The sequence below is a fragment of the Gouania willdenowi genome, chromosome 13 (assembly GCF_900634775.1).
Source record: "Gouania willdenowi chromosome 13, fGouWil2.1, whole genome shotgun sequence".
In the NCBI taxonomy this organism is placed as follows: Eukaryota; Metazoa; Chordata; class Actinopteri; order Blenniiformes; family Gobiesocidae; genus Gouania; species Gouania willdenowi.
In genome coordinates this window covers 18,497,226-18,516,193 of record NC_041056.1, presented here as the reverse complement: position 1 = coordinate 18,516,193, position 18,968 = coordinate 18,497,226, and the positions used below count along the sequence as shown (strand labels likewise).

General features: G+C 38.4%; 2 protein-coding genes across 4 annotated transcripts in view; both read right to left on the bottom strand.

The window, feature by feature from the left end:
- septin4b (septin 4b) overlaps nucleotides 1–1,104 on the bottom strand; it is a 43,708-nt gene extending 42,604 nt beyond the window's left edge. The window contains exon 1 of the mRNA XM_028464024.1: nucleotides 860–1,104. Coding sequence (XP_028319825.1) covers nucleotides 860–911 — 52 coding nt within the window. The 5' untranslated portion in view covers nucleotides 912–1,104. The remainder of the gene's footprint in view (nucleotides 1–859) is intronic.
- Nucleotides 1,105–2,150: 1,046 nt separating this feature from the next.
- Nucleotides 2,151–18,968, bottom strand: part of limk1a (LIM domain kinase 1a) — a 55,173-nt gene continuing 38,355 nt past the window's right edge. For all 3 annotated transcript variants that reach the window (XM_028465372.1, XM_028465373.1, XM_028465374.1), the window contains 13 exons: nucleotides 16,374–16,483; nucleotides 13,336–13,551; nucleotides 12,467–12,572; nucleotides 12,083–12,294; nucleotides 11,596–11,782; nucleotides 10,787–10,873; nucleotides 9,470–9,601; nucleotides 9,317–9,376; nucleotides 8,397–8,462; nucleotides 7,860–8,028; nucleotides 7,677–7,732; nucleotides 6,166–6,323; nucleotides 2,151–5,382 (listed from right to left, as the gene is read on the bottom strand). In XM_028465372.1, coding sequence (XP_028321173.1) covers nucleotides 5,214–5,382; nucleotides 6,166–6,323; nucleotides 7,677–7,732; nucleotides 7,860–8,028; nucleotides 8,397–8,462; nucleotides 9,317–9,376; nucleotides 9,470–9,601; nucleotides 10,787–10,873; nucleotides 11,596–11,782; nucleotides 12,083–12,294; nucleotides 12,467–12,572; nucleotides 13,336–13,551; nucleotides 16,374–16,483 — 1,728 coding nt within the window. In that variant the 3' untranslated portion in view covers nucleotides 2,151–5,213. The remainder of the gene's footprint in view (nucleotides 5,383–6,165; nucleotides 6,324–7,676; nucleotides 7,733–7,859; nucleotides 8,029–8,396; nucleotides 8,463–9,316; nucleotides 9,377–9,469; nucleotides 9,602–10,786; nucleotides 10,874–11,595; nucleotides 11,783–12,082; nucleotides 12,295–12,466; nucleotides 12,573–13,335; nucleotides 13,552–16,373; nucleotides 16,484–18,968) is intronic.

Genomic DNA, 18,968 nt, shown 5'->3' with positions numbered 1-18,968 from the left:
CCATCCCTTTAGAGCAGTGACTATTCAGACCCAAGCAGGATAGAACTTATGTTTACAGGCCTTTATGAAAACCCCCAATCACCACAATAAAGGTGGTTGTTTGTTAATGGCGTGAATAAAGTAAATTGAAATACCTGGAGAAAAACCTAACACAGGGAGAACATGCAAACTCCACACATAACTGTTGCAGGTACAGCTCAAGTATAAGACCAACAAAAAACACTAAACAACTCTTCAGAGGTGAGAATGTGAGCATAAGCAAAATACAATAAACATAAAATAAAACGATATAAAAAATAAAATTAAAAAAATCCTACAAAAAAGTAAAGGCACAACAAGTGAGAGTAAAAAGGTAACAACTGCAGAAACTTTCCAACAAAGATCTGTGAAACCAAGCTTAAAAAAAGACATTTCTGTTGCTTGAGGAGGTTCTGTAGCTGTCTATAACTATAAGTGTATGGTTATTACCCAGGGGCCATGCTGCCTCTAGATCCGCCCATGACATTTACAGTTTGAGTAATATTATGTAACTGTGGAAGCTCCTGTTGGGGCATAAAGGATTAGAATTTAAAAAAGCTTAGTTTAGTGAGCCTGCAGTGTGGAGGTAGAGTGGGCACCATCGGTTCTCCATCCCTCTTTAACCCAGGCTTCAGGAGCTCCTGAAATAGAGTGCGGCTCTGCATAGCAGCACAATTACAGCCTATCTGTTAGTGGTTCCTCTGTCCGGTCCCGGTGCAAAAGCCACACTCAGGACCAGAACCTCCCCTAATATGACCATGACAGGGACACGCGGAGCCTTTGACACCGGTTGAACGCAGTTTGAAGGACGGTCTGGGTCACACGAAGCCAACACACTCACCGTGGTTGAAGACTGCGGACCGAAACCGGTTGTTGTTGGACAAATTCTCCATCTTTAAAGTTTTCTGACACGACCAATGGCTGCCACCTTCCTCCGTATATGAGTGCCCTAAATCCTCTGGAATTGATAGTGACGGGTCCGTGTTGGAGGGAGCAGAACCCGGTCAGTCCCGCTCTGACGTCCGCCCGGTGAGACTCTGAACATCGACCCGAGCAGTGCCGGAGTCCGCTGACGTCACCACACGCTAACCGCCGCAGCAGTGACGTCACAACGAAAACAATCGCACGTGGACGTAGATGAGGAAAGTGAGTCAGGACAATGGCGCCACCACGCGAGTAGATGACCGCGTGCCGCACGCTGTTTTATTATTCTGCAATTCTGCACACATTATCTTATAATTAATATCTTTGTTATGTCTATATGTGTATGTAGGCTACATAAATAACCATAAATAACATAAATAAACCCCAACCATATTCCTTCATTTGTCATTTGCACATTGTTGCGTTTTTTATTCCGTTGTTGTTGTTGTGGTTTTGTTTTTGTTTAAGATTTTAATTTTAATGTATTTTATTTTTTTAAATATTTTTCCTAATTCTTGTCCGTCCCACAGTTGTATATTTGGACTATTATCCTATGTTATTATTTGATTTTTCTTCTTACTGAATTTCCCCATAATGGGGATCAATAAAAATTTTTGTTCAATCTTCTAAATGTGTATAGACGTGTTTATCTAATCATTTGTGCTTTAATATATATGAAAATACTAAGAAAAACTCATCTTACTTCAGGACAGAGTTCTGCAGGCTGTTAGTTGAACATTTTTTTACTTACATTTTATTATTTCTGAAAGCAGAAGGAGGATAAATGTAAATATTTAATAATATACCACATATCTTTTCTGCTGTAATTTTCAATGCAGGTTATGTGTTTATTGCTGGGATTTCAATGTTTTTTTTTAGGATTCAGTGTATAGCTTCATTGTTAACCATTATTTGTTTGCACAATAAATACTTTGTATCATCAAAATCATTAAATGTGGCTAAAAAAGAAAACAAAACAAATTTGTGGTTCATTTTGGGAGCAAAAGTTTTATTTTTAGCTATGACACAAGAGACCAAAGAAAACAAAAAAACAAAAAAAAAACCCACCAGTATCTTTCTCAAGGTCTAAATGGTCAGGAATAAAGTGCAGAATTGTTTTCACAGCTTGTGTACAAAATAAATAAGACACAAAAAAAGAGAAATATAATATCAACATATCAAAATTGATAATGAAAATCTGGAAAATATTAAAACGTTACAACTTTTATTACATCATGGTAACAGCAGTGACTTCCAAACCAGGTTTCCACTTCATGACGCAGTGAAAGAAATAAAAAAAGGTCATCAGTTCATGTTTCGTCGTTGGCAAGGCTAGCTTACAACAAAGGCACAGCATTGTTCAGAGGTAACTATCCTTAGCAAAGAAGTGCAGCGACATTCTCAGCGAACATCAACACGTCATCAACATGCTAAACATGGCTCAGACAGAAATGGAGAGAGGAGAATGAAGCGAAAGACACCCAGGCTGGGTGCAGCATGCTCACAACTGAACACATCAACCCAAGGGTGTTTGGCTAACCACTTGACAGATGTTTACATGCTGTTTGTGTACGCTTGTCTACTAGTTTTTGTTTGTTTTACAGTAAAGCTGCTGAGAGAATGGAATTGTGAGGAACAGATTTGGAAAATTTTACGGCCCTGAGCCAAGAATGTGATGACGAAAAGTGAGGAAAGTCTTTTTAAGTGCTCTGTCATTATCACACATGAAATCACGCAATCAGACCCACCAAGTATCATTCACAACAGGACTGTCTGTAGGCAGCAGGCAGAGCTGGGACATCACATCCTCTGGACAGCAAAGCAAAGAAAGCAACTAAAAACTAAAACTAAAATGCTTCGTTTTTTTTTTATAGCCAAATCCAAAGGAAACCAGGCTGTAGTTCAAAGTGTATTTAACGGCTCCTTTGTGCACAAAGATGAAATAAAATAACATTCAGTTTGCTGCCGAGAGGATGGACTTTCCAGATCCCAATTTTTTTTTTTATTTTTTTTTTTACAGTTTAAAGGCTCCATCAGTGTCTTTGCATTCATTAATCGACCTGAACCGTCACGATTCATTTCTTTATCACAAGTAGCCCAAGAGAAAATAATAACAAATGTGGCTTCAAGTAGCCATTTGGTAAAATAGTGCAAATCAAAGTACGGTACTCAAAAGAATACAAAAGGAGTTCAGAGCAAAGGTGTATAAAAAGCACATGTTGTTTTCTCCTCATTTTACTTTTCAACCCAGCTGTGACTTTTTTTTCAAAGTCTTTTTTCCCTCGTTTTCTTACTTAAAATCCACAAATTTAAAAACAAAGAGTAGCTCAGTGGCAAAGGCTGGAAAAGACTGTACAGCGTGCAGCTCGTGGGAATTACAGGAAATATAAGGAACAAAGTTCAGATCAAAGACATATTCTGAATGTATATGGGAGGACTTCAGTATGTGGAATTGATGGAACAGACACGTAGCTACATTATGTACAGTGATATATACAGAAAGCATTTACATGTAAACAAATATGGTGGCTATATCATCAGGAGGAGGGGAAAGGTTCGTGTAGGTGATGAGGCCTCACAAGGTAATGATACTATCTCTCACCTCACCTATAGTGCTCTACAGTAGACGGGAGAACAGCTGATTTGTTTTCACAGATTAATGGAGTCAATATGAATTTTTAAGGTTAATTGCAGCAAGTTTTAAAAGTCTTTCCTTTAGAGAAATTAAATAAAATAATCCTCACAATCATATCCCTGCAGAAATTCTCATATTGCTACCTAATGCTGCTGGCATCCTAAAGGTGAACGAGTTTATGGATGTTAAGTTTTACTGCAATGCAAAAAGGTATCATGAGCATGAGATCAGGGCGAATGCAGCAATTTTTTGGGTTAATCATGACATAAGTTATGTCATGTACAGTATGACATAAGTATGTGCTGCAGATGACTTGTGGTTATGTTTTTGTCTTCATATCTTAAGTGAGGATTAGTGATGATTTTAGGTAGTTTAGATAAGAGGAGAACGTTTTGTAGCGACTTCACTAGAATTAGAAGAGAACTGCATTCTGCAATTAGACTTTATAACTATTTTAAAGGAAACAAAGTTGAATATTTTTATGAAATGATAACAGATCTCTAATTTTTTAGAGAATTAATTGTGAGTTCCTTTATATATTTTGTGATTACTTGATAGTGGCATTAGGTTTAAATGTAAATTATTTACTGCTGTTTCTTTAATCTGATTGGTTCAATTAGAATTAGAACAGAAGGATACATAGCATAGCTTTTCTGCGGTCAAATTAAAGCAAGAAGATGTTAACTGCACACACACGTTTCATCAGAGGGGCGTGGGTTCAATAAAAAAAAAGATAATTACTTAAAGACAATCTGTGAAACTTTCAGCTGAGCCCCGTTAACTGCACTCACTTCTCCCCCCCCTTGAATAAGTCAGCCAATAAAAATATGGCAACGTAGCATATGTATATAAAATATGTCTATATTTACAGTATTTAAAAAAATTACAATGTTTCAGGCTATGTACACTGGTGTTTGAGTATGAATGAGATCAACTAAAAAGTACTTTACACTAATAGCTAATGTACCAAAGATTTGTACCTTTTTTCAGTCATTGCTACACAGTAAAAGGAAGGAGGAAGGCAGCGACACTAGTGGAGCAGCGGTTCATTATGAAGGAGGTCAGAGGGACGCGATGTATCAAGATGGGACCTGACAGCGTTATTTACAGTCCTGCATATCTCAGAGTGCTTTTCAAAGCTTGTCTCATCTAAAGAAGTGGATCCAAGCCTTGATCTGCCGCCTGCGCGCCATATTTCTGTGTTTGAATTACACTGTAACACTTGCAAACATAAATTGCAAATATATAGAGACCTGCCATAAAATGGATGTTTGCTTTATGCCTCAGCATTTTTAAAGAGCTTTTGCAGGTGAAAATACACACACCTGTGGGAAAAACAATGATAATCTACAAAAATTCTCAAATTGCATTCGGCTGTGATTGCATAAGACATGTTCCACTCTAGCTTCAGGTGCAGCAAAACCAAGCTATTGTAGGTAAAGTCTGTTGATTTGACTTGCATGTGTGTGTCTCACACACCCACTTTTTTACCCCCTGAGTTTTTTCCTAAATCCTGAGCCCGCTGAAGGCTGCTTTCTTCCAACGCGGAGGAATATTTACACAATTCGTCAATCTGCAGCACCAGGCAAGTCGCTGCTGGGAGGATAGTCTTGACTTCCTGACGTGATGCACGCTCTCACACAGGCTGTTCGGCATGGTTGTGCAGGCCATTCTCTGGCTGCATGGAGTTGTGGTGTTCCCAGAATGCCTTGTGCAGCTGGTCCAGTTCAGACATGAGGGGCAGGCTTATGTCCAAGTGCATCTTTAGGTTCTCCAGCCACTCCTCCAGTTTAATGAAAGGCGGTCTGAGAAAAAAAGGAGTCAGAATCAGAAATACTATACTATTATAGTATAGTATAATAAACAAAAATACTATACTATTTATACCAGTGGTAAATTACAAAAAAAGACAGGGAAAATCTTTGGATTAAAACCAGATTTTTAACTCCTTAATAAGGATGCAGGGAGAGACAACTGCAGGTTTATTTCAATAATATGTTACAGTTTCATTTATTCAGATAACTTTTTTCAGAAAATTTACTTTGATCTCCAAACATGCTTCGACTGTCAACTGCTAGATTCTGCTAATCGCTTTGATGTGTATTTGATACCTGCGTAGTAATTCCAGCAGGTTTATTTTGGCTTCTTTTTGAATAATACATTAAGGTTTCATTTATTCAGAGATCTTTTTTTCAGGAAATTTTGTTTTAAGCATACTCACAGAGCTCTGATGTATTTACATACCTTTGTAGCCATAAAAGTATCAAATAAATAGAATTGTAATAATTGGGTTTGTCCTACAAAGGCTTAACAACTCATGCGGATTGATACATTTAACAAATTTAATGAGGAAAAATTATGAAATCATTACCTATCACACATGGAAGGTCATGAGTCCTGTCTGTTTCTTTGACATTTTTTCTAGACTAAAAAGGCAATTCAAATGTTTGAACGCATTAAGTTTTTTTATTCCCCTGTTTTTTAAACTTAAACCAAAGGCAATAACTTAAAAACACCATTAAGTGAACCGCCTCCAAAAGTTTAGGCTCAAATGTTCCATTAGTCAACTATCAAAGTGGATGTCTGACCGTTTTTCTGCGTCGAGGTCACAGCACACAGCAGCCATGGGGAAGAAGGTGGGGGGGCAATCAGGGGGACAGAAGTGCTCCAAGAACCCAGAGATGTTCAGCCCAAAATCTGTGGCCCGTGGGAGGTAATCTGGGTCTGCGTTCACCCTGCCAATGATCTGCACACAACAAATAAAGCAGAAAACTCAGTGTTAGGCCTTGTGAAAAATACAAGAAAATGCTCCAAACAGAGGCTGAGAGTGTCCCAAAGACCACAACTATGGTTTGTGTCTTTGAGGAACCACATGAAGACAACTCAGCTTCTCTGCTCTCTAATCCCTGCAATATTTTGTGCACATAATGGGACACATCTGGAAACTTGTGTTTGGCGGCCTGGGAGTGGGTGAACTGTTGAGGCTAATTGATGTGGATGGTGTATGGTGGAGAAGAGGCCTGAGGATGGAAAATCTGATGAAAAGAAAGTTCTGCAATCAGAAACTTAGTGGACGCAAATGTTCTCACCAATTACGAGGATAATAATTACCAGAACAGATCTAGAAAGTTTTATGTAATTCTGTTTTTGTAAAATTTGGTTCAAAATAAAAAAAGGTTGCCCCAAAGGAAAAAGTTTCTTTTATACTGTACATAAATCCAAAGTATAGTAAAACAGCATTGCACTTACTACAGAGAACTGTATTTTCCCCACACATGAAATAATGATTTATTACATGTTGTACTTTTCCCACAGCATTGTTAACTGTTAATAAGAGCAAAATAAGGACTTTATTAATGCTTATAAAGCTGTTCCCACTTTAGATCCAGTAGTTGCAGAGCAGCTTGGTTAATTATCAATAATTTATATTATAATTGTAATGTAATATAAGGCATTATTATCCATTACCCAAGTATCATTAATGTCAAACATCTCATTATTGTTTTTAAGTAAATAAATCCTTTAATAACTCCTTATCAAGAAGCTCTTTCACATATAAGTACTGCTTATTACAAGTAGCTTATGTGTGTTAATTACTAAATTACATTACTAAATATGAAGCATGTTTATTTAGTCTTATATAGAATTATTAATGTCATTAACAATTTAATAAGGCCTTATCAAGAGGCTTATTGAGGTTTATTCCAAGCACCTTAATATAAAGTTACCAAAGCATTTACCATCCATCCATTTTCTGCCAGTTATCCGTGGTCAGGTGGTGGGGGCAGCATCCTAAGCAGGGAAGCACAGACTATCCTCTCCCTGGCCACTTCAACCAGCTCTTCCCGGGGAATTATTAGTTTATGTAAGAAACCTATGCTTGGATGTGAGTAGGTTGAACTGAGACAAAAGCTAAAAATATGTATGTACTTATGTAATCAAAAAATCTAATATATAATACGGAGTTTGATATGTAAATTGGGGAATTTATTCTCTAATGGTAATGCATGTACAATATATATGATGTAGCTTCCCAGAACTGGATCGTATCTTTGACAACAGAATTAACAAATTCCAAGTGATGGGACTGTAGACTCACCTCACAGAGCATGATCCCAAAGGAAAATATGTCTACTCTCTCATCATAGCTCTTCCCTAAGAAAGGAAAAATATACAAAAACAAAATGAGGCTACAATCATTTTTTTCCCCCAACTTTTAAAGACAAGTAATGAGAAGCAGTAACAGCTGAAAAGCAGGCACAAGGGTCCACATTGATCTTACCGTGAATCATCTCCGGGGCCATCCAGTAGGGGTTTCCCACCACTGTGTACCTCTTCCTACGATCCGGCCTCTTCAGACCAGACAGTTTTCCCTGTTGCAGCTTCCCATCATGCTTGTCGTCCACCATGAGGCGAGCCAGCCCAAAGTCGGCCACCACCACTGTGTTGTTCTAAAGGATCACATTTATAACATCATTGTACTGTAGAAACAAGTGCTAATAACCCAGAGTCAGATAATGCCCACAAAGTTAAAGGTTTTTAAACATTTCTATACCGTAAAAAGCTTGTATAAAACTGCAATGTCATCTTTTTTCTCAGTGTTAAATTTTCGATTATAAACGGTTTGCTCTCATGTGTCAAACATACAAATTTAATCTTCAGACTGAGTTTCACTGCATGTTTTCTGCATCAAACAAAGCTCTTTTTTGTGCCTCCACAGAAAGAATGGATGGCTGGGGCTTTAAATCCCAAAAGAATACTCTGTATAAACAAAGGAATGCCTGAGCATTACAACAAGGACAGAATGTCTTGCTCTCACCTCTCGCACCAGGCAGTTGTGTGAGTTCAGGTCCCGGTGGATTATGTTCATGGAGTGCAGGTATGTCTGGATGACAAAATAACAAGAACAAGATTTGATTCATTGACATGGACAGCAAAAGGGCATTTATTTTTTTCTAACTGATGGGTTGGGCATTTATTGTTGTAGTCCTGTCAATGAAATGTTGACAGGTTGTGATGTAATCCTGCAGGAGATCTGGTGGTAACTTCCACAAAGCGATGGAAAAGGTTGAAGGTTTTGTGGTAAAGTTGTACTTTGCCCTCGTGGCCACCAGAGAGCAGTGCAGGCACTACCACACTCTCTTCTTCTGCTGCAAAGTACTTTACTTGAAGTTTAATACATAAGGCTGACAATACACTGCCATTAGCATGAATAACGTGTCATGAAGGCTGTCATTATTTGTTGTTCGTTAAATTGTGACACCTTTGGAGTTGTGTTGGAATTTTTGGGTTAAGTGGAGGGATCTAGTGTGGTTTGGGTAACAAATGGTTAGGGTAACGAACGACACTTAATCACAGCCTTCATGACACCTCATTCATGCTAATGACAGGTGTCATGTCATAATAATGTCCACGTAATGTCAGCCTTATGTATAAAAACTTCATACAAATGTGGCTCTAACTGTACAGATGTGTTGAGTTTTGTACATTTCAAGTTTTAGATGAACCATTTGAAAAGTAGCTCGGTAATGTTGGCCTTCGATTCCCTCCACAGTATGAACTTGGGACACTTTTCTATGTGAAGTTTGCATATTCTCCTTGAGCTCCACATGCTAACATGACTGAGACGTGCTAACAGACTGAGTTTCCAATATAATCCATACATTCTTTATCTGTACGTCGATGGTAGGTGTTGGATTAAAAAAAAATCCCACACAGATTGTTGGTCTTTAATCTCACCATGCCAGCAGCAATGTCCTTAGCAAAACTGACCCTCCGCTTCCAGGGATAGTTGTTATCCTGCAGAGAAATTCTAAATTAGATTCATTTTATACACAATACATGAACTAACAGGGTATCATGACCCTCGTGGTGCAAGCTTCCCCTTCTTACCATTTTTTTGATGATCTCCCTCAAGGTTCCGCCCTTGATGTACTCTGTGATGAAGTTCAGCCTCTTGTCTTTGTAGAGAACGCCAATAAACTTGAGCACATTGGGGTGATCCAGACAGCGCATGACCTTCACCTAGAGGAAAGAACCACGGCAAACAATCTAATAATGACCTTAAAAATCAATTGTCACCCGTACAAGGTGCTGATATATTTTCTACAGTCTAACTAAACATGGCCATGTATTTCAAAGCCTGTAGTTTAGCTTTTAAATGAGAAGCCGGAGACAGATCCCTTTAACACATAAAACTAAAGTACTACCCTTCAAGCTTTATGACGTCTCAACTTAAATATCTTCCCTTTTTCTTCTCCACTGTATAGTTCTGAGGCTGCAGAGCACCAAAACAAGATTACAAGACTGTAATATCATCTGAGACTCAGGCCACCTACAAACACAAAGCCTGCAGGGGTGACAATTAGATGTAATTGTGGTCTGGGCTTATTTTACCACCACTCGTTTTTACTCCAATTACAAGTAGAAGTTCAGTGCTGTTGTACTACAACAGTAAAACTAAACCCTAACAAATAAATACCAACATGAAAACAGGGCTCGTCTGTGCAAACTGCCAAATTAAACAGAATATTAAGTGACTGAGCGAGTCCGTGATGCTGAACATCAAACAGTAAACAAACTCTAACGTTACAATTAAAAGGCTAAACTTGAAACGTGACTGTTTGGCTTTCTCTCTGTTGTCTTTGCTCAGTTTGTTGAGAAGCTGGAATCGGAATGTAGCTTTGTGTGGGAGGCAAAAAGAAGCCTGTCCATCCACTGTTCCAGGTATTACAGGGGTGTCAGACTCATTTTATTTCAAGGGCCAAATACGGACCAGTTTGATTACAGGTGGGCCGCAGGTTTTAGGTGGGAAAACAAACAATTTCAACATTAAAATGCCCAAGTTTGCACTTCCAATTACAAATTAAACATAAAGTATGGAAGGCATCAACAATATCTAAGCAATAAGTTACAGATGCTTAAATGTTCTTTGATTTTTTTTTTTTGACTACATTTTTATTTAATTTTTGGAGATTTTGTGGAATAACCAAATTATTTGGTAGTTTACACAATGATTCATGTTTTCTCTGTCATTTTCACTTTCTCTGAAGGGCCCGATTTGGCCCCTGGGTCATGAGTTTGACACATTTGATCTTATGGCTCCTGAGGCAAAAGTGTGTTTTTCCTCCTATTAATGAACTATTTGGCATGCTCTGCTCCAAACACAATAATGAAAGTGAAAATTGAAAGAGCTTGTCCTTTACTGACCTCTTTCAGGAAGGTTCTCTGTGTGTCATCATCAAAGCGAATCAGCTCCTTCATCACCATCACCTCTCCCGTCTCCCTGTGTGTCACCTGAAACCAGAACCATATTCAACAACAAGCTGGGAGGTATAACACTGATGCAGTACACACTAACATGGTTTTCCTTTACCTGCAATGTTACATCTATCCCATGTTAAAGCTTTAGACATTCACCCCCGCTAACACTCTCTTAATGTGGCCCTTGCTCCAGTCTCGTGGACACATTAGGCAGGACTTTACAACATGCTGTGTGTGTTTAAAGGCAGGTGAGCTGCTTTCTACAGCAGCTGCTCAAACACAGGATTTAGGACCAAAGAGTGTGTTTATTTTACACTTAATTATGTATTGGTATTCCTATTTATTCATATAGCAGAGCACAGGCAATTATTATATTCAACACTAGATGGTGCTAAATTAATACTTATTTCTTTAAAGCACCACGTTTTTGAAAAAAAAAAACCAAAAAAAAAAAACCATCCTATTTCAAAAAGTGGACTTTTTAAAACTGCACAAAAAATAACAATAAAGATACTGTAGATAAAATAATTTTAAAGGCTGAGAAATTTAAAAATTGTTTCATTTGTGCAATGGGCTGTTGTTAAGGAGTGATGATGGTTCCCAAAACCAAACCAGTTGAGAACCACACATAAAAAAATCTAAATAAGCTGAATATCCATAAAACATCTGCTCTACAAAAAGGACAATTTTAAAATAGGTCAGATGTTGTGGTCCACTTCACAGCATCAACACTCCTGCCTTGCTGGCACATGTACCTTGATGGCCTGTCCGAAGCAGCCCTTCCCCAGCACCTCTCCGTGAATGAGGTCAGACGGGCGGAAGATGCGGTGAGTCCGGTTTGAAACCACGCGGAGCGACTCGGATCGATTGATGTCCTTCCTCTGGCAGTTTGGAGACGCTGCATTGCTGGAGCTAGGAGACTTGTCAATACTGTAGCTTCTCCTGACAGAGGAACGAGAGAAGAAGACAACTCAGCAAAAACATGAGGTGCATCAGTACTAGGGAGGGAATGAAGAAAAATTAAATGCAAGCCATTAAAGTCCTGAGAACAGTGTTTGATGAAGCATAGGTAAGATGATATACTAGTACGGCATATAGCCAACATCGATATGCACTACTAGTTTTTAATCATAATGATTTTTGCAGATTTTACACAAGATTTTATATCGGCAGATTTTTTCTGATTAATATTCTTAGGCCAGTATTTAACAGTCGGACTCCGTAAAGTATTTGGTTTCTTACGTGATGATGCGTGATTTCAGGTTGCTGATGTCAGGGACGGGTGCCTGAGTGATGGGCAGGGTGGGACTGGGTCCCTGGGACAGAGGGGGGGACAGAGTGCCTTCCTCATGCTCCTTGACCTCTGAGGAGCCGCTTTCATGACACGGACTGTGTGGGTCGTGCTCGATGGTGAGCTGCAGTAGCCGACTGGTCTCCTGGATCAGCAGGTCAATCTGGAGGGGGCAGACGGATCAAGTTAGGACCTCAGCTATAAAGAGTAGTTTAAATTAATCAGATAAATGTTAAATGTTCAATTTTTTTCTCCTGTGGTTTAAAAATGATACAAACTAAGATTAGGATTACCTTAAAAAACACAAAGATTCATAATAAATACATGTTTAGTACCTCATCCAAAGGAACATTGTGAATAGGTGTCCCATTGATTTCCAGGATTCGGTCTCCAACATGGATGGAGTTTTTCACATCTGGACTGATGCATTCTTCATCCACTCTGAAAGAAGAAAAGTATCATAAAGCATTATAAAGCCGCTCTGATCAAACATCCTGGTTTCAGGGTGTAAGAAAAAAATATTATATTATGCGATATCACCACGTGATTATCATATCGATCCAAAAAATGTTTTTTTATAAAATAAAATAAAAATTAATTGCGCTAACATATGCATAGCACATAAACGTCACTAGGTATCAGTGAACCACTTAAGACCTTGTAAAATTACCTCACTCCTTAATACATTTCATCTGGGAGGTAATTTTTCATAAAACATACTGGGTACTTTTATAGATATATGTGGTTACTTTTTTAAGAATTTAAGAACTTAAAAGAATCAGAATCTGTTATAGAAACAAAAGTTTAGCTTAAACTTAAACTAAAAAATGTAATTTGACAGTTTGCTAAATGTTCCACTTGTTTTTAATATTGGTACATTATTACAGTTGGCCCTGATAAACGGGAATTAGCGGGTTTGAAGATGGATGGATGGATGGATAATAACAGTTAGTTACCCTTTACTTGTTCTCGCAAGTTTAAAAAAAGTGAAATAAATTGTATTTTTTACTATTTTGTACTTGTAAAGGTGACATTTGTAATAATTGATAATGTGATGTATTGCGATATATAACCTATTGTTCAGTTTTGGGATATATTGCATTGTAACATCCAGGATCTATCCAGGTTTCATTTTTGCCTCACTTGCCCAACTCATTTGAAGTTACATTCTGTCACTTGATGACATATAAACCCAGGTACTCACTGGGACACCCTGACAGTGTGACCATGTTCTGGGCTGAAACCATTGGTCGGGCTGAAGGGCTGGTCGATGGACACAGAGAAGCCACGCCCTCTGCCACCATTGTTTCCATCTTCCAAAGCTGGGATGGACACCAAGGTGACGGTGTGAGGGATATGTGAGCATGGCGAGTCCGGCAGTGACACTGGGGTCACGATGGTCTGATAGTAACAATGGCCGCTGGAGCAAAGAAGGACAAAAAGAGAAGAAGTGGAGGAGGAGATGTTAGACAGATATATACTGTTTAGAATATGTTTCATCTTGAGCAGAAGGCAGTGTTTTGTTGTTTTATTTTATGTTTTTTAAAATTCAGCTCCATATGTTTGTTTTCATAGCCAAGCAGAAACTGACTCATGAGAATTACGAGGTGATTCATCCATTCAGGAGCAGCATGGTACAAACACTGTGTTGGAGAAAACTTCATAAAACACACACCACACATGAGCTGCTGATGTAATCCTGGAACCTTTTTTTGTCACCTGGATCAACCCTACTCACTGCCATGCCAACCTCTCAGGGGACGTAACAATGTGACTCAATGAGAGTCATCATCCAGCTCTGCAGGACAAAGCCTGCTCTGTCTGCCATTGCAGTGCTGTGTGAAAACACTGCAATCAAAACAAGGATAGTCTGAATAGATTATACACACTTAGTAAGCAAGTACATCATCAACACTAGCTGTTATTAGCCCAATGTGTTCAAGTGCACTAAGAGTTCAGACTAGATTTGGCACAGTTTCATCTCTGCTGATGTATATTTAAGACAGGAAATAAAATACTCACTTATCAGCCGGATTTAGCCTAAACTGATACAAATACAGTTTTAAATGAACCCATCACGTCTGAGCGCAAATATTGATTTCACTCAAACAAACCAGTGCAATGTAATGGATGCATCACTACTGCACCCATTAAAGCTCATGGTCATCAATCCACCCCACAGAGTTAAATGAAGATCACTGCTTTTCTCCAGTCTATATTCAAGTGATAACAAAAGTCAAATGCATGCAATGCTACTAAGAGACATAAATGTGACACCTAGTCCACTTCCTTTATCTACATCCTAGCATGACCTAAATAAAGTGTGTGAGGCGTGAGTAGCATGTTTGGCAGAGCAGAGAGTTCTGGTGACTGCATGGATAATAAGCCCTGAGGGTTTGTTCAGTGCACAGTACAATATTTCTGCAGTCAAACATATTGTTACTTAAATCATCCATCTATTTTTTGCTTATTTTAATGCTTTTTCTGCAACTACACCAAACTTGCCATATTTTAACCTATTCTTATTCACTTTTTTGGCCATATTTTAGCGACATTACTCCAATTTCACTTCTCCATCACATTTCTATGCCTTTTCTGCACATTTTCTTCCACTTTCAAGACATTTTCAGAGCTGATAAACCCTTTCCACCACTTTTCCCACCTAATGTCGCGTATGTTGACACGTTATTGTCACTTTTAATCTCTTTTCCACCATATTTCATCCTCATTCTTGCCAATTTGACCCCATTCGCGATATATTTGTATTTAAACTAATTGTTCCTACTTTTTTCTGCTGCTTTTAAGCCAATATTGAGACTTTGAACCCTTTTCACTAATTTTTTTTTGTCAGTTTTTGGCCACTATAATTTGCAACTTTTAACCAATTTCTGTGGTTTTTAAAAACCCATTTCACCACCTTTTCCACCATTTTTGGTCACTTTTAACCCATTTTATTTCTGATTAAAACAAGGATTTATATTTTTAAGATGACTACCGGTATATACTATGACCCAAATAATAATAAACTTCCTAGATAACTGGATATTATTAAACAATTCATGGAATAATAATAATACATACATATCTATATATATATAAATATATAATTTTCTGACATGAGTTTGCTCTTCTGTGCGTGTGCATGGGTTAATGTGTACTCGTGTTTTAAAAAGCCTGTTTGTGTAATGAGAGTCTTCAGTGCACTCCTCCGTCTGATGAATCTGGGATTGATTGGTTATGTGGATGGACATACACTGGCTGAGGTGAGCATGATATGCGTGATGCACTCTGCACTTGTTAGCCAAAAATAACACCATGACGGGAAAAAGGTATCCTTGTATCTTTTAATTACAATACTAAGATGAGCAGTGTTACACGTAGATGCCACTGTAGATGCACATAGATGCCACAAATATGGGCATGATATCATTCACTGTGTACTGAGACATGATTGTTCCTCTGCAGTTTTTAAACCCTGTGACTTGCAGCTGTCGCACTAATTCAACCCTGCAGCAACACAAGAGCAATCTGGCCTCTGAACAAACACCAAACAAGAGCTGTGAGCAACAAGCAAAATGACAACATGCACACGCACACACACATTGCAGCTGTAGCCCTTCTAATGTACGTTCATCTTTGCGCTCAGCCCAAAATTAACATATTTTGACGAGTTTCTGCACAACTTCAAATCACGGAGCTTGAAGTGAGACAATTTCTATTCTATAATTTCAAAGTTATGAGCTGTTGCTGAGATGGACACCTCTCCTGTCAGTTCTCCCTGCAGCTTGTCGGCATATTGATAAAAAAGTCCCGAAGAGCAAAAAAGAAGCTAAATGAATTTAAGAATTTGTCCATCAGCTGCAGCTTTGGCTTAATGTGCATCACGTGCAGTTTGGTTTCAGAGGGATTTCCAGTGGATTAGTGTGCCGTGGATAAACGACAGAATTAGGAAAATGACCCAAAAACTTAGAGCAGTGGAGATGCAGCTTATGGAGTAAAGCAGCAGATCTACAGGGCTCGTATTAAGCAATAACATGTCTATTGTTGGTTGGAGGGAAGGGTTTCACTCTGGATGTCTGGTTTATGGCTTTTGTTTGTCTTCCTCTTCAAATTTTAACTCTTGATAAAATATTTCTTAATTCTTAAACACTTGATGTTGCAGCTCGAATAGATTTTCATTGACCATTTTATTTCACTGTCTATAATTCATGTGTTTGACACAGTGAAGTTTGTGTTGCTCACCAATAAAGTTTGGATCTCTCCACCAGTGCATATGTGTCTCCATCACCAATAAAGGTCCTGCAGTTCAAACAGGTGAAGCATTCTGGGTGATACTTCTGCTCTCCTGCAACCTGTAGACGACAAAGGAAACACACAAAAATTCAAAAAGATGCCATTTAATTTGCTTAGCGACATTAGTGTGGTGTTGATGTATAACCAGGGGTGGAGCAGCGATTCTAAAAGTGAGGGTCTTCTAAAGGTTTAAGTTTATTAAATTAATTGACTAAAACCACGATAAAGCTGTTAAGTAATTTTGCAACTTTTGCCTCTTTTGTTTTTTTTCTTCTTCAGATTTTAGCTTCCTTTTGTCAATAAATATCCCTGTTTCCTCATTTTTGCAAGTTTTGTCAATTTTTTAACCATTTTTTTTAACTTTTCATTTTAATAACATCCTACCTTTTGCCCAATAAATAACACTTGTTTCCCTTTTCCTTACGTTTTTGCCTCTTTTTAGGAGGTTAGTTCCCTTCCTGAAGTCATGTTCCATGTGAGTGGGGTATTATGAAGCTTTTCATCTCTGGCCTGGGAAGAAAGGCCAGGCCTGGTCACAGCAATGCTGAGTTATATGCTCATATATTGTGTTAACTGAAACCAGATTCCCTCTGGAGCTCTGGGCAGTTTTTGAAAATAAGACAAGGGAATTGAGTTATGACCAAGAAAACAGAGGCGGAAATTAAGAGATAATTCACATTGGCAGATTTGTGGGTGGCAGATCTGGGTGGTCTTGAGGGCTACAAAAGACAGGAAATAAATCCAGATATTAACTTTTGTGCATCTTTGCATTCAATGCTTCTTGACATTTTCAATGCTTTTTGACATTTCTTAATCTGAAAGAGCCAAAACCGTGTCCTTCAAAGAGGATTTTGCTTTGTGTGGCAGAACATTTTGGCAAGAGGCTGCTTGACAGCAACTCTTAACTGCATGCTTTGCAATGCTAATGAGATGCTATAATCAAAGGAGGGGCAGCTTGTACAGAGGGGCGCAGGACAAAGAATAATCAATCATGTGCAAGGAAGCCACATCTACCCATTGCATCTTTTTCTAGACTTTTTAGCCTAACTGTGTAACAAATTTAAAAAATACTTCAGCAGCCAACTCTTATAAATGTGCATTGTCTTGTGATTAAATGGTAGTACAATATCTCTGAAAACTGCTCTGAGACTTACAGCTGTTCAGTTATTTATGGTTTAACACTTTTGACCCTAATACTTAATCTTCTCATAATCTGTCAGAAAAAAAAAACACAGTAAGAATGTTAGATTTTGCGAAGAAAAGGCATTTCCTACAAAATATGTGCATTATAAGATCACAGCCACATTTATAGACTTGGAAACAGCAGAATTGCCCCCAATGGGAAACGTACGCAGGAGGGACGAACCAAACCAGCGTCCTTACAAAAAAATCAATTTTAAGCAGAACATTCTCTTGTAAAGATTTTTTTTTTCTTTTTCTGGGAGTAAACCAGAAGCTAAACTGGGAATACAAAGACGCATACGGAGAAAATGTGAAGATCAAAGAACCAATAAAAATCACTGTCTCTAGCCACATGTCTGCTGTCTCTCCTGGGAGAGCAGCTGTGATGGTAAACACATGCCAAGGGCTTTGGCTGTAAAAAGCATATTAATTAACAACATTTTCAGTAATTCAGATGCATCAAGCAAAAGGTGAGCAGCCGCCACTTGGCTCGCAAAATATGCAAATACAATCTTTGTTGGATTTCAATGTTTAGAGCAAAAGAAAAAAAAGAGATTAAATGAAACAAAAGTCGAATCGGCCTTGAGCAGAAATAGATAAATAACCAACGTGCAACTAAGATCAATACAGTGGGAAAGCCATGTGGATGTAATGGCTTGTAATTTGAAAAAAAGGTCGCTGAAGGAGTTACTGAATCGAATCAAAATCTTTATTTAACAATTTCAATAAACTACTTCAGATAATGTTGGAGTCTTTAGTGTTAATCAGTATAATAGAAAGATGCAAATGAAAATCTAGGATGTGGTGGACGTTGTTTTTGTGTGACTTCTTAGGTGCAGCTCAGGCAAATGAGAACTACAGGAAGAAAGGACAGCTGGCCAATGATGAAAAGAGTGTGTGGCTGTGCACGACCTGACACTACGTCGGCCATTTGCCTGCCATCCTGGCATGACACAGACTCAGACATACACGCCCTCCCTCTTTAAACCACACCTGACCCACGACAGCTGCTGTTCTCACATTTAGAAGTAGTTTCCTCTTTCCTCTTTACTTTAATGTTGAACATAAATCTAAGAATTGTGCACGGATTCAAAGTAACTTCTTATTGCACGTGCTTTGTGAGTGTGTAATAAAAAAAAAAACCCCAGTGTGTTAGCTCATCATCACGCTTAAAGTGTGTGTGACTGCACGTCATGTAGCCTTGTGGATGCTTTTAGCATCAACAAACCACACTCTGCACATACTGTATCTGCCTGAGGGGATAGCACATTCATGTTCAGGGGCCGTTTGCAGCAGAGATGTGATGTTTGCCTCCAAGTCACATTGTTACTCTAAACCCAGACCCAGTGAAATGGGATGTTT